The sequence below is a fragment of the Lepisosteus platostomus genome, chromosome 12, assembly GCF_059453375.1.
Source record: "Lepisosteus platostomus isolate fLepPlt1 chromosome 12, fLepPlt1.hap1, whole genome shotgun sequence".
Taxonomy (NCBI): domain Eukaryota; kingdom Metazoa; phylum Chordata; class Actinopteri; order Semionotiformes; family Lepisosteidae; genus Lepisosteus; species Lepisosteus platostomus.
Window position 1 is genome coordinate 20,094,677 of NC_142622.1, and position 17,907 is coordinate 20,112,583.

At 40.9% G+C, this 17,907-nt stretch overlaps 1 protein-coding gene and 1 long non-coding RNA gene across 4 annotated transcripts; one reads left to right on the forward strand and one right to left on the reverse strand.

Annotated features, from left to right (window-relative positions):
- The first annotated feature begins 1,777 nt into the window (after positions 1–1,777).
- LOC148651248 (uncharacterized) lies at positions 1,778–8,275 on the forward strand. Its single transcript, XR_015925704.1, has 3 exons — positions 1,778–1,840; positions 3,068–3,139; positions 8,058–8,275. It is a non-coding gene; the product is annotated as an uncharacterized LOC148651248 (long non-coding RNA).
- Positions 8,276–8,309: 34 nt separating this feature from the next.
- LOC148651249 (E3 ubiquitin-protein ligase TRIM21-like) lies at positions 8,310–16,048 on the reverse strand. 3 transcript variants are annotated; one of them, XM_088601315.1, is made up of 12 exons: positions 15,966–16,048; positions 14,481–14,539; positions 14,132–14,250; positions 13,029–13,091; positions 12,531–12,626; positions 12,207–12,314; positions 11,525–11,695; positions 11,058–11,195; positions 10,725–10,776; positions 9,983–10,009; positions 9,833–9,859; positions 8,310–9,486 (listed from the first exon to the last, which is right to left on the reverse strand). In XM_088601315.1, the coding sequence occupies exons 2-12, from the start codon at positions 14,509–14,511 to the stop codon at positions 8,924–8,926; spliced, it is 1,395 nt and encodes a 464-aa protein (XP_088457441.1). In that variant the 5' UTR covers positions 14,512–14,539; positions 15,966–16,048; the 3' UTR covers positions 8,310–8,923. The 3 variants fall into 3 exon arrangements, with proteins under 3 accessions (XP_088457441.1, XP_088457440.1, XP_088457439.1); XM_088601314.1 differs by lacking the exon at positions 15,966–16,048 and adding an exon at positions 15,723–15,925 and having other exon boundaries at positions 11,525–11,692; XM_088601313.1 differs by lacking the exon at positions 15,966–16,048 and adding an exon at positions 15,723–15,925.
- Between the last annotated feature and the right edge of the window lie 1,859 nt (positions 16,049–17,907).

Here is a 17,907-nt window from a genome sequence, read left to right on the forward strand (position 1 = left end):
AGAGAAATATATATTTCCAAAGAAATAACATGATCTCTCAAGTGCCATAGATTGCCTGGTACTATATATTTATATACTCTATAAATGAAATAAAGATCAAACGATGTAACTCACACTTTGTGCCCTTTTGTGTAATGACTATCTTGGATTATGTGTAGTTTCTTTTCTATAACATTTTCATTATACCTCATGAAAGAACATATCCTTCATGCACTGTTAATCGTATCGTTGCACTCTGAACATTAACCAAAATTGTGGGGCAGCACGGTGACTCACATGTACTTTATAAAAGGAATGTAAAGTTCCCTGAAAGCATTTTAAAAAATGATTAAAAACAGCATCAAGGTAAGGAAACGGAGTATAATTAATTGCAAGCATGGGTGAAAGGGATGTTAAAGTGATTATAAGAGAGATAATAATAATAATAATTGCTTACACTTATATAGCACTTTTCTGGACATTCCACTCAAAGTGCTTTACAGGTAATGGGGGACTCCCCTCCACCACCACCAATGTGCAACATCCACCTGGATGATGCAACGGCAGCCATAGTGCGCCAGAACGCTCACCACACATCAGCTATCAGTGAGAAGGAGAGCAGAGTGATGAAGCAAATTTCTTGATGGGGATTATTAGGAGGCCATGACTGGTAAGGGCCAATGGGAAATTTGGCCAGGACACCGGGGTTACACCCCTACTCTTTTCGAGAAACGCCCTGGGATTTTTAATGACCACAGAGAGTCAGGACCTCGGTTTTACGTCTCATCCGAAGGACAGCACCTGTTTACAGCTTAGTGTCCCCGTCACTATACTGGGGCCACATGGACCGCAAGGTGAGCACCCCCTGCTGGCCCCACTAACACCTCTTCCAGCAGCAGCCTTAGTTTTTCCCAGGAGGTCTCCCATCCAGGTACTGACCAGGTACTGACCAGGCTCACACCTGCTTAGCTTCAGTGGGTTGCCAGTTGTGAGTTGCAGAGTGATATGGCTGCTGGCTATAGAAAGGAATACTTGACTTGTTAAAAGAATTGCTAGCTTGTTAAGAATAATTTGAACTAGCAACAGCAGTAATGGGTATAAACTGTACAAATGAAATGGTATGTTTAGATTTTCAAACTACTTCAACATCTCCACTTAATAGAAAAATCTTTTTTAAACCATATGTATCAAAGGTAATGTTGTCACGCTCTCTGCAGCCAGAGGGCGCTCCCACTCTGTCCTGTCCCTAGTTTCCTAAAAAACCTTTATTCTGTTCTGTCCTGCGTTCATGCTTCTGCTAATACTAATGAGAAGACTAAGATATAAAATATTATGATAAAGTACAAAAAAAACTAAACACGATAACATTTAGAATTCATAACAAAATCCGTAAAGTATTTTGTAATGTTTTTGTTTGAGTCATACTTGCCAGTCTTAAGTTGTGCTTCTGCTTTTCTGGGTTGTTTGGAAACTTCCTGCTCTGTTAATGTAGCAATGAAGAAATCACAATGATACTAACATGAATCTGAGCTGATAGCCACACACTGCCATCTTGTTAAACTTGTGACCTTTGTCTTTTATCACATATCGGGGTATGCAGTGGCTGAGGGTGAGGGAATGTTCATAACCTTTGTATTCTTGCCAAACTGTCATTCATAATTTTTTATTTAGCCATACTGACTAAAACCACAACTGCTGTTAGAAGGCTGTAGGACTATCGTTGACTATTCTGTTGCTGGCCACCAGATCATTTTCACTGCACTGATTACTTGTAGATGTTTTCTCTTGTCTCTACAGTAGGTGTTTGTGCAGAAACATGAGACACAACTCCTGGTGTTTAGTTTTGAGACATCTCCTGCTGGTGAGTGAAATCTGTTCCAGAGCTGGGAGAGGAATGAAAAGACATAGATGTAACCAGTAAAAGTGAGAGCTGTAGCCTAAAGGTAATAGAAAAACTAAGCCATATTAAAGGGAAGTGGGAGTTTAACCAGCCTTGAGTCATTGGTGAAAAGGGCTAGCCCACTGGTTGTTTGGATAGGTTGTTTATTTTTTTCTTCAATCATTCTGGAGCTAAAGAGTGAACTGTAAATGTAGAAATAAAACTCTGTTCTAAACCAGTTTTAAATAATTACTGTGAGACCAGCTCATAAATGTTCCACAACTTGTCTTTTCCTTCCTCTAAGAAAACAAGAAGAAATCATATTGAAACTAACACCCTCAAAATATTTTCATATTTTGGGAGAAAAAAAATATGTTTTTTTAATGAATTTGATATGTTTTTCAATTAATATGTCAAGGGCTGGTTCTACCAGATACGACCCCCTACAATAATGTTCACTCCCTAGTCCTGGAGGGAGCGCTGTTTCTTCTGCTTTTCATTCCAACATTCCAACCAGACTCTTAAAGAGTTGATTTGACTCATCTGTTCATGTACGTACAGTACTGGTTACCAGGTCTTTACTCATTGAGCATTATGTAAAGTGGTGGACTAGGGCCCTTGAGGACCCCCAGGAGTGAATACCATTGATCTCAATGGCAGATGTATTAAAAATGTATTCAACTGTACTGTTTTTTACTGTATATCAACTTGTGAGATACAATGGAAGACGTAGAGGTTAATTTCATGCTGAAAAGCAAGAAAGAACATGAGAACACCAGGTTGAAGATCTCTTTCTTACTCCCCTCACTCCTCTGCTCTCTTCCGCACACACCTGAAGAGGCTCCACCGACAGCCAAAGCATGGTTCACTAGGGACAACAACATCCAAGAATTGAATGCTTTGTGAATGTTTGAAATATATGTTTGAAAGTCTGGCTTTACCCCTTTGGTGAATGGGTAGCCTCCTGGGCACAGGACAAGGTGGCCCAAACCCCATTCAAACTGAATGAACCAAGCGGAAGCTGCAAGGTTGTGGTGGGTGGAGGATAGACGATTGAGATGAAAGCGATGGGAGGCTTTGAGTCCAGTATATCTAGGGAGTTCATAATGGTGGTGATTAGGTACAGCTGTGTAACTTGCCATTGTTATCCCTCTCAAACCTCAGTTAATAACTACTGTACATTTATGTTTTCTTCTGTTTACTTTTCAGTGTGGAATTCACCTCCATTTACTCCTTAGGGTACAGATTGGTCACACAATGTATGAGGACTTTTCAGCACAGGTACAAGACCCTTCACAGTCAAATAAAAATCACACCATCAGATTCCAACAGACAGTGCACTATGATATTACTTTCTGGGCCCAGAGAAAATCACTGCCACTTTATGATAAAACCGAATACGTATCAAAGGATGGCTATCCTGTTGTTGTTGTCAAACACTGAGGTGCACAGAGTGAATGTGTGATACAAGGACCATGACACTAGCAGAACATATGTTTGACATCCAGGCCGCTCCTTTAAGGATGGCAATGTAAAGAAAGTCTAAGCAGAAGTAAAAGAATACAATGAAAGCAAGCTTTAAAACAGATTTTATTGATATATATATATAAAACTGCACTGCCTGTTCCAGCTATATTCTAATAGGATACTGTATATGTGCAGCAGTAATTCACAGGTACATTAGAACTACCTGACAGACCTGGATTCAATCTAAAACAATCCATCCATTATTGGAAAGCCACTTTTCCTGATGAGGGTGATAAAGCTGGAGCCTTTATCCTAGAAGCCTAAGGAATAGACTGGGACTGAGAGCAAACACCTGTTAGCTAGCAGGATGGGACACTAGTCCATCACAGGGCTACAGAGAAGGAGACAATTTAGAACAGTCAATAAAATTACCCAGCACGTCTTTCATACATGTAAGGAAACCAAATCACCTGGCAGTTAGGTTCCACTGCCAACAGCTGCATATGTATGAACATTTTCTTTTAGTAACTCAGTAGTCACTGCTTTTTTGTTTTCTCTTTCATGGCTGCATACCAGCTAGTGTTGTATGATGATCCAGAAATATTTGAAATTTTTGCCCAGCAGGTAGTTTCATATTCTGATCTCTTTCTGTAAAGAACGTGACACATGTTTGTAGTTCTAATACTACTCTTCCTCACAGATTTTTCAATTGTAAGAGCTCAGTGCACTGGCTCACAATAAGTCATTTTGAAAGGGCTTGGTTGTGTCAAAAGCTCATGGAGGACAAAGGTGGATTTCTTGGTAAAATTCTCAGGACTGCCCCTGATATGTTAGAGAGGGACTTTAAGGAAAATGCCATTGTATTTTTAAGAGCAGTGCTACTCAACACATGGCCCTTTAAATCTAGAATGCTGTCTCAACCAGCAACATAATTGTTAGACTTAATTGTGTCACGATCGCTAATCCTCCTCTTTAGGGCGCTCCAGCCCTTTCTTGTTCTGCCCCATTACCTGCACCTGTTTCTTATTCCCGTTCCACCTTAAAAGCCAGACGCAGACGTAACTCCTGGTTCCTCATTGAATCCCGTTTCTTGAGAACCCGGGGTCCTGCTGTATCTGGCTCCGTTATGGTTTTAACCCTTCGTTCCTGATTCCTCCCGCCGGTCCCGACCCGGCTCTTGGTTTTTAATTCCTTCGGATGGATCGTCTGGCGTTGGACTACTCTTCTGTTTTGAATTCCCCGTTTTGGATTTCGTCTTTGATTGTTCGGCCCGGACTCGCTTCCCCTGGACACCTGCTCACCTTGGACACACCCCCCCCCGTCTCCATACCCTTCTCCTGCATGATTTTCTCCCTACTGTGTCCTCCACAACCGGATCGTGTCATCTGCATAGGGCCCGGAAAGAACTGTTTGTGACAAATTGTTGATTATCAATTCAATAATGGCAGAACTGGTTGGAGCAGCACTGCAAACACCTAGGACTACAAGGGCTGCAAGTGACCTGTAAAGATCATCTATCCCTGGTCTAGACGGACTTCTGTAAATATGCTGTGAATCATAGGAAACCTCTTCTTTACTTAGTAAAATATTAAGTACTGTACAGTATAACAGACTGAAACAACAATACACCTCTAAAAATATCAATGGATATTTACTGGATGGACAACTTGTTCACCACATCCCAATTAACATTTTCTTTGAGATTCCTGGACATACTGTATACTTTCTGCTTTTGTTTTACTGTAACACCTTAGGTGTGACTGACAGACTCATAGACAAAAACCCACCTGCTGTACATTCAGACACACAGAAGCTGCTCACCTCATCAGCCAGTCACCACCACTTGGCTTGTAAAGAGATGTCTTTTTTAGAGGGCAGGAGTGCAGCTCTCCTCCGTTAAATGATTTGATCGCAGGTTCCCTAGAAAAGACCACTAGGTACATGCAAGGGGAAGAGACTGAGGAGTGGATTGATTGTAAATAGCAGGACGGTGGGACAGGCAGACCTTTCCTTGTTATAGCAATTTTCATTCTCCTTCAGAAGCTCTTTACCGGTCAGGAGGGGCTCACAAACATTCTACACCAGCAGCTCCATGATGCAAAGCAAATGTAAAAGCCTGACTTTGAATTTACTCATATTTAGTGCCTGGATACCAGGGTTAGGACTTCTACTTTGAACAGCAATGTGGGACCATTTATGACCGCACGTTGCCCCTCATTTTCAAGGTCTCATCTATTTAAATCTATTTTATCAATTTAAAACATTTATTTAAACCTACTTTATATTTAATTCATAAAAATTAAGCAGAAAATGCCTAGCACTTCTAGAAATTCATGTACCTATACTGCAGAAAACCAAATGGACAAATATAGTTTGACTACCACAAGCCCAGAATTGTATTTTAAATAATGCAAACACTCTCTAGTGTAGAATGTTTTGCATGTCTTCAAAATCTTGGCATTTCCATTCTAATTCACATATTTCAATTTGGGTATAACTTCAGTTGGTTGCATTTACATCTTTATTTTAATATTACTTTTTGTTTTAAATAAGAAGGTCTGCACTGCTTCAAAGCCGGTACAAAATGAGAAGTTCCACACAATTCAGAGAGGAAGTCAATTTGCAAGTTGCAGTTATTCAAGAAATGTTTTGAATTGACAATTCCACATTTGATGGCTGTGCAGTAAAAACACAACAGTATACATTTTCCTCACAGAAAAATGTTTTTTTGTGAAAAGGGGGCAAACATACAAATTCCACACAGATAGCACCCCAGCTCCAGATCTGAACCTAGGGCCCCAGAGCTGTGAGACAGCAATGCTAGCCCCTGCATCAGTGTGTGATCACAGTTTCCAAGAAGCTGCAAAGGAGCGGTAATGCGAATCACACTAAAAGGAAGTGAAACAATCGAGCAAACAAAATAATTCATATATATCATCAGATCAGTCCGCTTCTGAAGTAAATGATAAATTTCCTATTGTGGACACATCTTCCCTTTTCTAAGCTCTCAATTGTCCTAATCTTACCTGAATAACCAAGGAATGTACCCGTGTTATGACTACTGTCCCACAGCAGGCGTTTCACGTCTCTGCCTTGGGAAACCGTTACATTCTAACGAGGACTCATGATATTCCAGGGCTTGCTGCATTGCCCAGATCCCCTTCTGGTGATTCTTCCTAATGAGGAATTATGATTTCAATTATTCAGTTGTTCTGTTTCCTTATTCAATGCCCAGGCACTGCTTTGGCACTTTGGCGATGCTTCGTCACTCCAGTCTGCCCCGTGGCTCCTGGCCTTCGCCCCTGGGTCCCTGGACTCTGTCCTGCTGGCCACCTCTTCCCCGTCAATCGTCCGACTCACTGCAGGGGGACAGCCTGTGTCATCCAGGACCCCAGGCTCTCTCTGGGACTCGTCTTCCCTGAGGCTAGCAGCTCCATTCCTGTCCTGTAGAGGCCATCTCTTCGACTGCCCTCATCCCTGCCACAGTTCTGGCTTCCCTTCCGGGCAGCCTTTCTCCAGTCCTTCAGGGCTCTTTCCTTTTTCTCACCCTCTTTTCTCAGGCTTCTTTGCTTTTTGTCTTCTTTCCCTTCCTAGCCACCTTCCAGCACCACAGTGGAGTCTTCCTTTTTCCTTCCCAGGAGCCAGGCATTAGGAATGTGCTCTGAAGCCTAATGAGCAAGACCCCGAGGATTCCTGCGTTCTTGGGCTCTGACTGAGAATATCCCCAGCACCTGTGATGATCTGGGGCTCCAGAAGATGAGAGGGGACTAAAGGACGGGTTTCACCTGCCCCTAGCAGATGTCTCTCCTGGTTTGATCCAAAGGGCACCTGGATATCTAATGCTGATTGCATGAGGGCGCTTCCATCAGAGTGAGGAGCCTGGGAGACCAAGCTGACAGCGCACATCTGGCTTGGTCTGGGAAGAGACCTCGCTAAGGGCATCCATCTTCAATCACAGGCTCCTGGGTCCTCCAACTAGACCACAGAGGATTTTAGGTGGCTCCTTTTTTCTTTAGAGCATTAATCTCTCCCTCTACCATCGTGCTTCACCCACTCTTTTTTTTTGCTGAACCTGCGGGGCATTCCTTACTCTGCAGACCAGGATTTCTTATTTTTTCCCTTGGAATTTCCCTCCGCAACAGTCTGTTAGTCCATCTGCCTGGACCCAGACTAGGGAGGCTGTTTGGTCTCCTCTTTCTGGGAGCTCGGCAGCTAGAATCCACTCCGAAGCCAAGATAGCAACACCCTCCGGTCCCTTGCACTTGGGTTCTGACCAATCATCATCCACTTTCCATTGTAACAACCTGGAATTAGACACATGCGGACACACCTGCCCGCTCTTACTCTGGCTCATTACTGAAAGAGGGAAAAAGCCCAAATAATTAAATCAGAAAATACATTACGTAACTGAGAAAGAATCAAATCTGCAGATTTGAAAGCGTTTTATTCAGAAACAAATAAAACAATTGGTAAGAAAATGTGGCCATTTTTGTAAAGAATGCTTCCATTTAACTTCTTGCAATGAAGACACTCTTCACTCTTAGTTGTGAATAACAGAGACCTCCATTACATATTGTTGCTAATTTCTTTTGATTGGCTCAATTTCTGAACTGAAAATTAAATATAGCCTTTTTGACACATTTTAGAAAACCAGATTTAACCAGAAAACCAGAAAAAAAAACGATTTTGTAATTTTGACTTGATTGACTTCACAGCTCATTTTGTTTTAAAGGCAGCTGGTGTCAGAAGAAAGCCCTTCAGCCCTGCAGTAACACTGCACACAAGAGAGACTGCCCTACAGTTTGTGTTCACTGACGATGTGTGTAGTGCTTGAGCGCCATCTAGTGCTGATTCCAAACAGCCAGTCAACAGAGTCTGAAGTGCTGAACACAGGAGGCGGTTACAAAGCTGAGTCTTTACCTTTAAGAAGAATAAGGCAGATGGAGCCGTGCACGCGTGAGAAAATGCAATTACATTTTAAAACTTGTTTTAATAATATGTTTATTTTCTGTATTAAGGTGCAACATTTACATACATTGACATAAGCAGCACCATCCAGTGAAACACCAGAAAGAAATGTGACACACACAGGCTGAAAGCACTGAGATCCAGGACAGAGTGGAGAGGGTGAGGGAAATGGGTTCTCTGTTGCCTGTGTCACAGGCTGGGTCCATATTTGGACAACAAATAGATGAGGAATACATACTATATAAATAATGTTATTCATTGCCTAATAATTTAAAATTTAAATGCTGCTCCCATGGCAGATTTAGCACTGATGAATGGGACATTTTTTGAGGGGGCAGAGTTATATACTGTATCATCTTTGTGAACTTGACTGAGCTGAAAAATTCCATTCCTGAGTTTAATGAAGGCCAAAAACAAATTTAGATGGCTGCAGACAAATCTAAAAACTCTTTAAATGAAATAGTAAGTGTGCTGGTACAGCTAAAAAGACAGGGGTTCTGGTACTGTGTGGAATCCTTTGTGATTACAGGGTGGGAGAGAACATGCTCTGGCTTAAAATTTTATCTCTGTTCATACTGTAAAAAAATAAGAACAAAAACATAATCTAACACAATCAGAGCTTTATGACATTTAGACATTTTTAGATCTCATTCTTTTTTCTCCTCCTGTGTCAACTATTTCTAGGTCTATCCCTGTTTCTGTTGTACCAAACACCGGATAGACTTTCTCAGTGAAGGTCGCATTGAAAGTGTAGATGTGACTTCTTCTCTCCACATTGTAAAAGGAGAGCTGCCCTTCCTCAATGTCCAGGTAGACTCCAAGCCTGGAGGGAACCAGTTTCACTGAGAGGATGGTGGCCGGCACAGTGAGGGCTCTGAAGTGACTATTCTGCAGCCGCAGGGTCCAGTAACCTGTCCTTGTGTTCAGGTCAACGAACCCATTGCGTGGGGCAGTCTCTCTGATCACTCCTACCCTCCAGTCCTGCTTCCCTGACAGCTGCACCTCCCAGTAGTGTCTCCCTGAGGTGAAGCCCTCCTTCCCCACGACACACCACCACCCATCATATTTTTGAGAAGTTAAAACAGGGTACTTTGAGCTGGTACTTTCAATTATAACACCCATTTGCACACGTTTTCCATCTTCGGACAGCTTGAGGCCTGGGTTGGCTGTTTTGGGATCCAGCTGTACATCATCTGGATAGAAGTGAAAAGGGGATGGAGAATGATTGTCTTGAAGTGCTTCCTACGCCTCTGTGTTCATCTGTATCTCTGTGGATAATGTTACAGGCCTGCTTCTATGGCATTTGAATACAAGCTGGTTCACATTGAGGAGTATCATACAGGAAGCTGTCTTCTGTTTGAAAGTCTGGATTACTTTGTGAAAAGACCTGTATGAACTGTCAGTGAGGAGAGGCTGAAACAGCTAGAAGGAGTTGTCCTCATCTACAGATAATGACGTCATGACAAACAACTTTGGAGTGAGTTTACTTCAAAAACTTTCAAATACTAAATAGGAGTTACATTAAAGATGGCTACATACCTGACATGTTATTAATCCATTTCCAGACTGAAAATAAAAAAGACATTAATTTAGTTTAAGGTAATTCTTACCCAAGAACTTGGATTCAAAGGTCTGTAGACAGGCATACTTTCTACTATTGTACATTCCATATCGAGTTAAGAAACTTACCTGAGTCAGGGATGTGTTGCACTGCATCTGTGAATACAAAAAAAGATTTGACACTGTAAATAATACCAATAACAGAACAGCTCCACCTGTCGCATTCCTGAATTATCTGACTTCAAGTAGGCCTCTAAAGAAATCCAAAGTGATAAACGCTGGGATTGTGTTCAACTGATACTCCTCTTTCTGCAATGATTTTTCTCAAAATTCAGTATGCTTGGCTTAGTGTGTTTGGTTTGCTTAGAAGCTGTCTTATATCTTACAGAGAGGAATTCTAAATTAAAACCTATTAACAGGAAAATGGGATAAAACCCACAGGTATACTCGTGGGAACCATGGCTTCTTCTAGTAGTCCTGAGGGCTGACAACAGTGCTTACTGAGCTCCAGTCAGCTTCTGAGAGACCTGGCCTACAAGGATTCAAATCGCAGACTTTGGATTTTGAGACGGGCATATTGTCTCTATGCACTAGAGAGCCAAGACAATTAGTTGGATGAACATACTAAAATATCAAGGTGATCCGGCCATTACAAAATAAACTCTGTTACAAAAAAGAAGGTGAAATGTGGTTGTGGAGATTTTTGGTACTAGCAAAAGGTCAAATGAAGCTAGAGGCCTCAAGCTAAGACTTTGGTCAGCATGAATCCTGTCTCTCTGGTTAGACCTCTGACACAGAAGTGAATCACAGCTGGACAGTTTCAGGCAGGTCTCTCAGTACACTGTGTCAAGGGCAGGGACTCTGCACTCACCTGCACACCTGAACCTCTGCTTGGTGGACAGCCACAGCTGGGGAATGGTGCCCTGGGGGAAACAAAACCATTTCTCTCAGACACGGGAGGAGGTGACAGGAGCGGAGGTGTACAACATACAGTAAGGCAGGGCTCTGACTCTTCAGCCAAAGTCCCATCCACTTCAAATTCACAGTAACTGCACAATTCAGTGGAAGAATCTGGGTGACTGGTATGTATATCTTGACATTTTTTTAATTTTGTTTTGTTTAATATTGAAGATCTGTACTGTGGTTTGCTCCTAATGGGTTTTATCTATGTGGTGCTGAAAGAGCTCAGAGGAGCCTCACTCACTTCCTCAGGTCTGTCTCTGATCACACTCCACATGATGAACTCCAGGATGGGGAGGATGTTGGGCAGAAGACCTCTCTTCCACTGGCTGCCCAGCTCTTCCAGTACCTGGGTCACATCCTGTCCTGCGGACACAGAGCCCTGCAGAAAGACATTGTGTGTGTGTGAGAAAATGTAGTACAACAAGATGAAAGAAAATGAGTGTGAAAGAGAAGAGGAACATTGCTATAAGTCATAGAATACAGAAAAACAAATATAAAGGGACGACTCTCTAGAACATTTTCTGTACATCAGATATTGAGCTGCTTCATCACTACAGTGGGCTCATGACATATTTGTGTCCTGTACTGTACAGTAGTACAGTATGTCCTGTTTGACAGCAGTGATATTGAGCTGGTAAGAGCTGAGTTACCAAGCTGAGTAAGTTGAGTGATAGTCCAGAATTGTGGATTTTTGAGAACCTCTCTGACCTCAGGAAGTGACCTCAAGCTCTTGGCCCACTCAGACAGGATGTGCTGGCTGTCCTTCATCTTCAGCTCCTGGGCTGGACTCTGGGGCTCAGTGGGCTCTGACTGGCTCTGTTCCTCAGCACCACGGACCTCTGATGACCTTTCGCTTGGAGGCACACCTACAATTTTCTGCTGAACACAGAAGTTAATTTTATAATTTATTATTTTATTATTTATAGTCATGCAGTACCCTCAGGCAGGCAAACCGATTGATTAAACATAACAATTAAAAAAAAAACCTCAGATTTAATGTGTTTACCCTTCCACCTGATCCTGAATCCACAGGGAAAAGAAGAGACCAGCCAGCAAAAACATGCTGTGCCTCTCAGCCCTGTGTCTCTGTGTTGTGTGTGATCTTGTCTCTCAGTCCTGTGTGTCTGTGCTGTGTGTGACTGTGTCTTACAACCCTGTGTGTCTGTGCAGTGTGTGACCGTGTCTCTCAGTCTTGTCTCGGTGCTGTGTGTGCAATCGTGTCTCTTAGCCCTTTGTATCTGTTCTGTGTGTGTAACTGTGTCTCTAAGCCCTGTGTCTCTGTGCTGTGTGTGTGACTGTCTCTCAGCCCTGTGTGCCTGTGCTGTGTGTGTGACTGTCTCTCAGCCCTGTGTGTCTGTGCTGTGTTCCTCTGTTTTTCGGCCCTGTGTACCTGTAATGTGGGTTTCAGTTCCTCAGCCCACTCCAGGATAAACTTTTTGCATTCCTTTGGGTTGCCGGTGTCATCGTTCTTGCAGGCTCTTGACAAAACCTCGCTGTTCTGATGCAGTCACAGCATAGGAGGAAGGTACAAATATAAAACTTATTTTTATCTTATGAATATTTTGCTGAAAACTTCAATTCCTTCTTTTCTTTTTCGATTTTTCTTTTCTCATTCAGCTGTATGTTTCTACCTCACCCAGTGAACCCCACACCCTCCTGCTTTTGTGCTACAAATCTTCCCTCCCAGCTGCCCACACCTTCCCCCTCCTCATACCTGGGAGACCCTGTACAGCTCAGCAGCCAATTCTTGGATGACTCGTTTACTCTCCTCCAGGCTCTGGATGTCTTTCTTGGTGTACTTACAGCATCCCTGGTGGAGGAAGCATAGGTGATATGGAGAGCCTCTTAGTGAGGATAAGGACAGACCTCATTTATTATCCTGGTTGCTGGTCACCAATTAACTGTGTCGCACAATTTATTTCTCACTGCTAACCAAGCCTTTTGTTACCTGCTCAAAATAAAACAATCCTGCAAGTATCCTGCAAATGACTGCTTTGGTAAACCCAAATGCTTCCTGTGGATCTTATTTCATATTGAGTACAGTAAGGCTTTAAGTCTCAGAATCCTGAAGGATTTTTCTTTGTTGTGTGTGGGTATTATACAGTATTATCAATGAAATGATTCATGTATTGATGACAAAAAGTACCAATTATCCAGCCCATCGACTCCTCTCCCTCTCCCAGATTCACCCCCCGTTTCTTTGTTTATTCACCTTTAATTTTTCCACCACTGCCTTTGTGCCCTTGAAGACATCCATCACCTTGTGCACCGTGACCTGTGGAGAAACCGCCAGTTCAACACAGGTTTGCTATCAGTGAATATCGATGATAAGGCCTCAGGGGGCTAACTGGACCACTTAAGTTGATTCTACACAAAAACGTCTCCCTTCCTAGGACTAACAGCTTAAAATCTTAAAATCTCTATCTGAGTATAGGCTTTATTAAAGCCATTTTAAACATAATTTTCCCTGTCTTCCACTAAATCACAGCATTAAGATCAAATGAGCTTTGCTGAAAGACTGAAGCTGTAACCAAGTGAATGGCACAATGACCTCCTCTCATTTATAACCTTTCTTTTGTTCTTATTATTCCACCTTTATTTTCATGGCTATATTATTCAAACTTCTTCTTAACAAATGTTAGAAATTTGCTTTGTGATAATTGAGCAAAAACATCACCAAGCTATATATTTAGGTAAGTTCATATTTGCTCATTACTGCTATGTTGGGAATCCTCACAGCAATCCCAATATTCAGGTTTCACAGAATTCTCTGGGATTTAATTGATTTCATTTCAACACACAAGAATCTAAAATACGAGGAACTTCCTTCTGTTTCTTCTTTCGAGTGTCTTCCAACCAAACCTCTGCCTAGACTGCAGGATGTTCCAAATGGTCATGCGAGGAGATAAACCGAGTCCGCTGTGGGCTGCAGCTACAGGATACAGAGCAGCGCCATGCCAGTATTGCCAATTTGAGCCAAGTTGACGTCAGCTGAGAAATAACTCCCATATCTGGCCCTCCTATCTCAGGTTAAGTGCCTGTGGTTTTCTTGACGATACCTGTCACTTCCTTGTTTTAACAAGGCAAATCTCACATTTTACATGAAATCTTTCTGTCCCACATCCGAGAGACAAAGGGCTCTATCCCGTTCACTCTTATTTTGAGAGGTCACTGTACAGTATATGAGTACTGATTCTTTCATGAGATTGGTTTTATTGTTCATGTTTTGCAGTGCAGCAGTTGTCTGTGCTAAGCCTCTCCTGTCCACACCCTTTTCATCTCTCAGCCACTCAGTCAGGATCTGTATCAACTTACCTCAGCCAGGTTTGGCTTATCAAACTCATATGACATACAATTGCGTGCTTTGGTGTCTTCCTTGGCACGTTTATCACCACTGCTGCCACAACTACGACTCTCTGCAGAGCCTCTTTGAGCTGGAACAACAGGCAGAAGAACAGTCAGGCTGTCATGAAGCAGCCAGCGTAAACTGAATCTTACCACTTACTTCCCACCCCTTCTGTTACAATGTTACAAACTGCCACCAGTTGTATTGATTTGTTATTAAATGTATGAGGCTGAACTCAAAAGCAGCTCATACATTTGGAAACATTTTTTTTTATGGTTTCATCTCATGAAAAGAATGTTGCAAATCAGTTTATGTCACCATTGCTTCTGATGATTTTCAGCCTTGGCATCTTCAGGTTGTGTCGCTCCAGAACCAAACTGGAGTTAAAAGAAAAACAGAGATAGAGGGAGATTATTAGGGCTGATTCAGCCTCCATTTATCATGCTTTGTCCACAGTCTCAGCCAGTCTGTGGAGGTCCATAGTGGTCTCAGTCTGCGACTTAAGAGCTATTCATCCAGTCTGATCCACCTAAACAGACATTTGAGTACAGTATATTACTGGACTAGGATATTGTATAAGCCAAATTGTCTTAGTCTTGTTTACGTATGTTTTCCCAAGGATGATCTGACATAGACTTTGCCTAGTATTAATAATTTAATAATTAATAATAATGTTCGTTTATACTCAGACGAGTGGCAAGTTTCTGAGAAAAGGATGTGAACAGAAATCTCAGACATCTACAGAGAAACTAGAGGCTGAGGATTAGCAGGGAACGAGGAGGCTATTTCACTAGCATCACAGGCTCGTTGGCTGGAGAACCACATAATCTGCTTCATGATTGGTTGAATTCTGCAACTACCTGTTACAAAGCACTCAAGTTAAAGGGAATAAGGAGCTGTCACATTGAGAAAAGCACGAATGGTTCATTATAAAAAATAATCTTGCTCAAATGTAATGTGGTTTGAGTATAAACTAAAAATGCAGCATATTTTTTTCTGTATTGATAAAAGGTCATTCATTTGTGCTGTTTGCTGGTATATGAATTTCCCCTTTAAATGTGACCAATATGTCACTGTTAAAATATGCAATTTAATGTAAATAATGATTGCAAATTTACCATAGAAGGGTGAAGAATCAGATAAAATAACCTATATCACAAACATTTTTGTAATAAATACATTCAGACAGGATTTAAAATATAAGCATATACCACAAGAATAAATAATTACAAATCATATTATTTAAATTCAGAATACAGTGTAGATTATATAAATTCTGAAATTATATATCCTTTTGAATTGTGATTATGCATTTCTATTTAAAGAACAGCCAGTGAAAGCTGAGTTTAATGCGCATATATAGTGTCTTCAGAGAGTATTCACTCCCTGAACTTTGCAAATACTGTTGTTTTACAACCAGACTTTTTAATACATTGAAATGAATTTTCCCTTGATTTACATAACATACACAGCAATTTAAAAACACTTCTAAATTTTTTTTTTGGAACAAAAAATGAGTACATACATGTGCTGAACTGCACAGTAACATTGCTACCATACCTGCTCACAGGCTGTCTACCAGGTAACAGGTGATACTTGACTGGCATCTCTCTGTTAGATACACCCAACACTGCCTCTTTTGACAATGGCATTAAGTTTTCGTTTTGAAATTCAAGTAAAAATTTCAATTGATTTAAAAAACTGTTCATAGAAAAATATGTACATCATTCAGATGACAGAGAAACAATTTTGTTTGTTATAATGCACTTGAGCAGTGTCTGAAAAGTAAAACAAATGACTTACTTCTCTGCAGCGTTGCTACAGTAGCTGTTGCCACTTGTGTCAAATGGCTACTTTTAATAGAGAAAGTAGAACTAAATGCCATACAAACAAGTAATTCAGGTTCCTATTGTCCTTATGTTATGATCTGGGGTGATGATTATATGGAGAGAGAATGCAGACAAAACTGAAAGGCGAAATGTGTCTGTCTTCAAATGGCAATTGAATATACAGTAAAAGAAAGGTTACAAACAAGAGGAGGCTGGTCAGCCCATCTACTGTAGCTGTTGTGTTGACAGCTAGTTACAGTATGTCAACACAAGCAGCACAGACTCTTTTCTGAGTCTTTTTAGAAAAAGTCTTTCTCCTGCCACAGTTTTGGAGAGAATTACACACTGTAGTTTCTATATTTATCTTTAAAAGTGTATTCTTAAGTCTATTAAATGATGTTAACTACTTTTTTACTTCTCACTGAATTTAGAATACTTATACAGGCTGAACTCCAACACAGGATATACTCAGTGTTTTTTAGGTAGCAGTTGTCAAGGACTCTAGTACCTTAGCACGTGATTTTCCTGGCAGTGTTTTTGGCTACTCGTTAGTATTTTAACACTAGCACCTTCTGTATGTTTTTTTGTACAATAATAGGTTTGAAATCCAAAGCATGGACTATTTTACAGTCTCGATCAAATGCACTGAATCAGATTGGCTTCTACTGTAGATCTAAAATAGTTTGTAAGTTTGTATTTACAAGCAATTCATTGTCAAAAGCAACACATTTGAGATGATGAGGAAAGCATGCTGTAAAACTATGTTCTGCTCAGTTTAAAAGAAAATTCAAGTAGTTGACATGCAGTGGAATGAAACAGGAAAAAGAACCTTTAACTGTACATACTGTACATTTCCGAATATTTAACAGCAAGTTGCCTGTTCTTGCATTGTTTACATTACATTTAAAACATGGTATTAATTTAATTGTGAAACCAGTTATTGTAACTCTAACAGTCCATGAAGTAAAAACAATAATAAGCAAGATTTTTATATTCATAGTTCTTGGTTGTGATTTTATTTGTTTGGCTATTTAAGTAGTAATCCAGAAATAAAGGGGATAGCAATATGTGGACTTTCATCGTTTTAAAATGTTGCTACCGAATCAACACTATACAATAAAGTAATAGTAATCCTTACACTTACATAGTACTTTTCTGGACACTCCAGTCAAAGTGATTTACAGGTAATGGGGACTCCCCTCCACCACCAATGTGAAACACCCACCTGGATAACTTCTTTCAGTTCAAATTAAAACCCTGTCCTAACGTCTTAAGTTCTAACTTCACTTTAATAAACATCTTATGCAGAATGAATTAGGTCTGATTCCAAAAAAGCTGTACAGTGTAAAAACCAAGTATATACACTTGACTTATCTATTTTTTTTAGGATACTTATATTTTTCTCAGTTCACTCATTTTTCACTCCATAATTGTCTTTGCTTTTCCCAATAAACACAGCCCCACTCTTTTCAACAGGGTGTACTGTATATACAGTAGCAGCTACGAGTAATTATCCCTGCCTACAGCAACTCATTTGCTTGGATGTTGGTCTCCATTTTGGCTCAGTGGCCTTCCTTGTTTCCAAGAAGAGCCAAAATGGCTATTTCCAATGGATGCTTCATCCTCTAGTCCACACTGTAATGTCGACTCCCTCACAGTAACGTTTTTCAATATGACAACTAAGGTGAAGGATCTATCAGGTTTAACTGTCATTTTTGCGTGCCGATTGTATTATTATTATAATCATTATCATTGATATGATACATTTAAATGAGAAATAACTTTATCCAGCAGACTAGGAAGATATGCGTTTTCTCGGACACTGGGGGTTCCCACAGAAAGAAGCCTTTCACCTTCAAGAGCAATCCAGTCCAACAGTCTGTACAATCAGTACCCTCACACAATGGCTTTCCTGC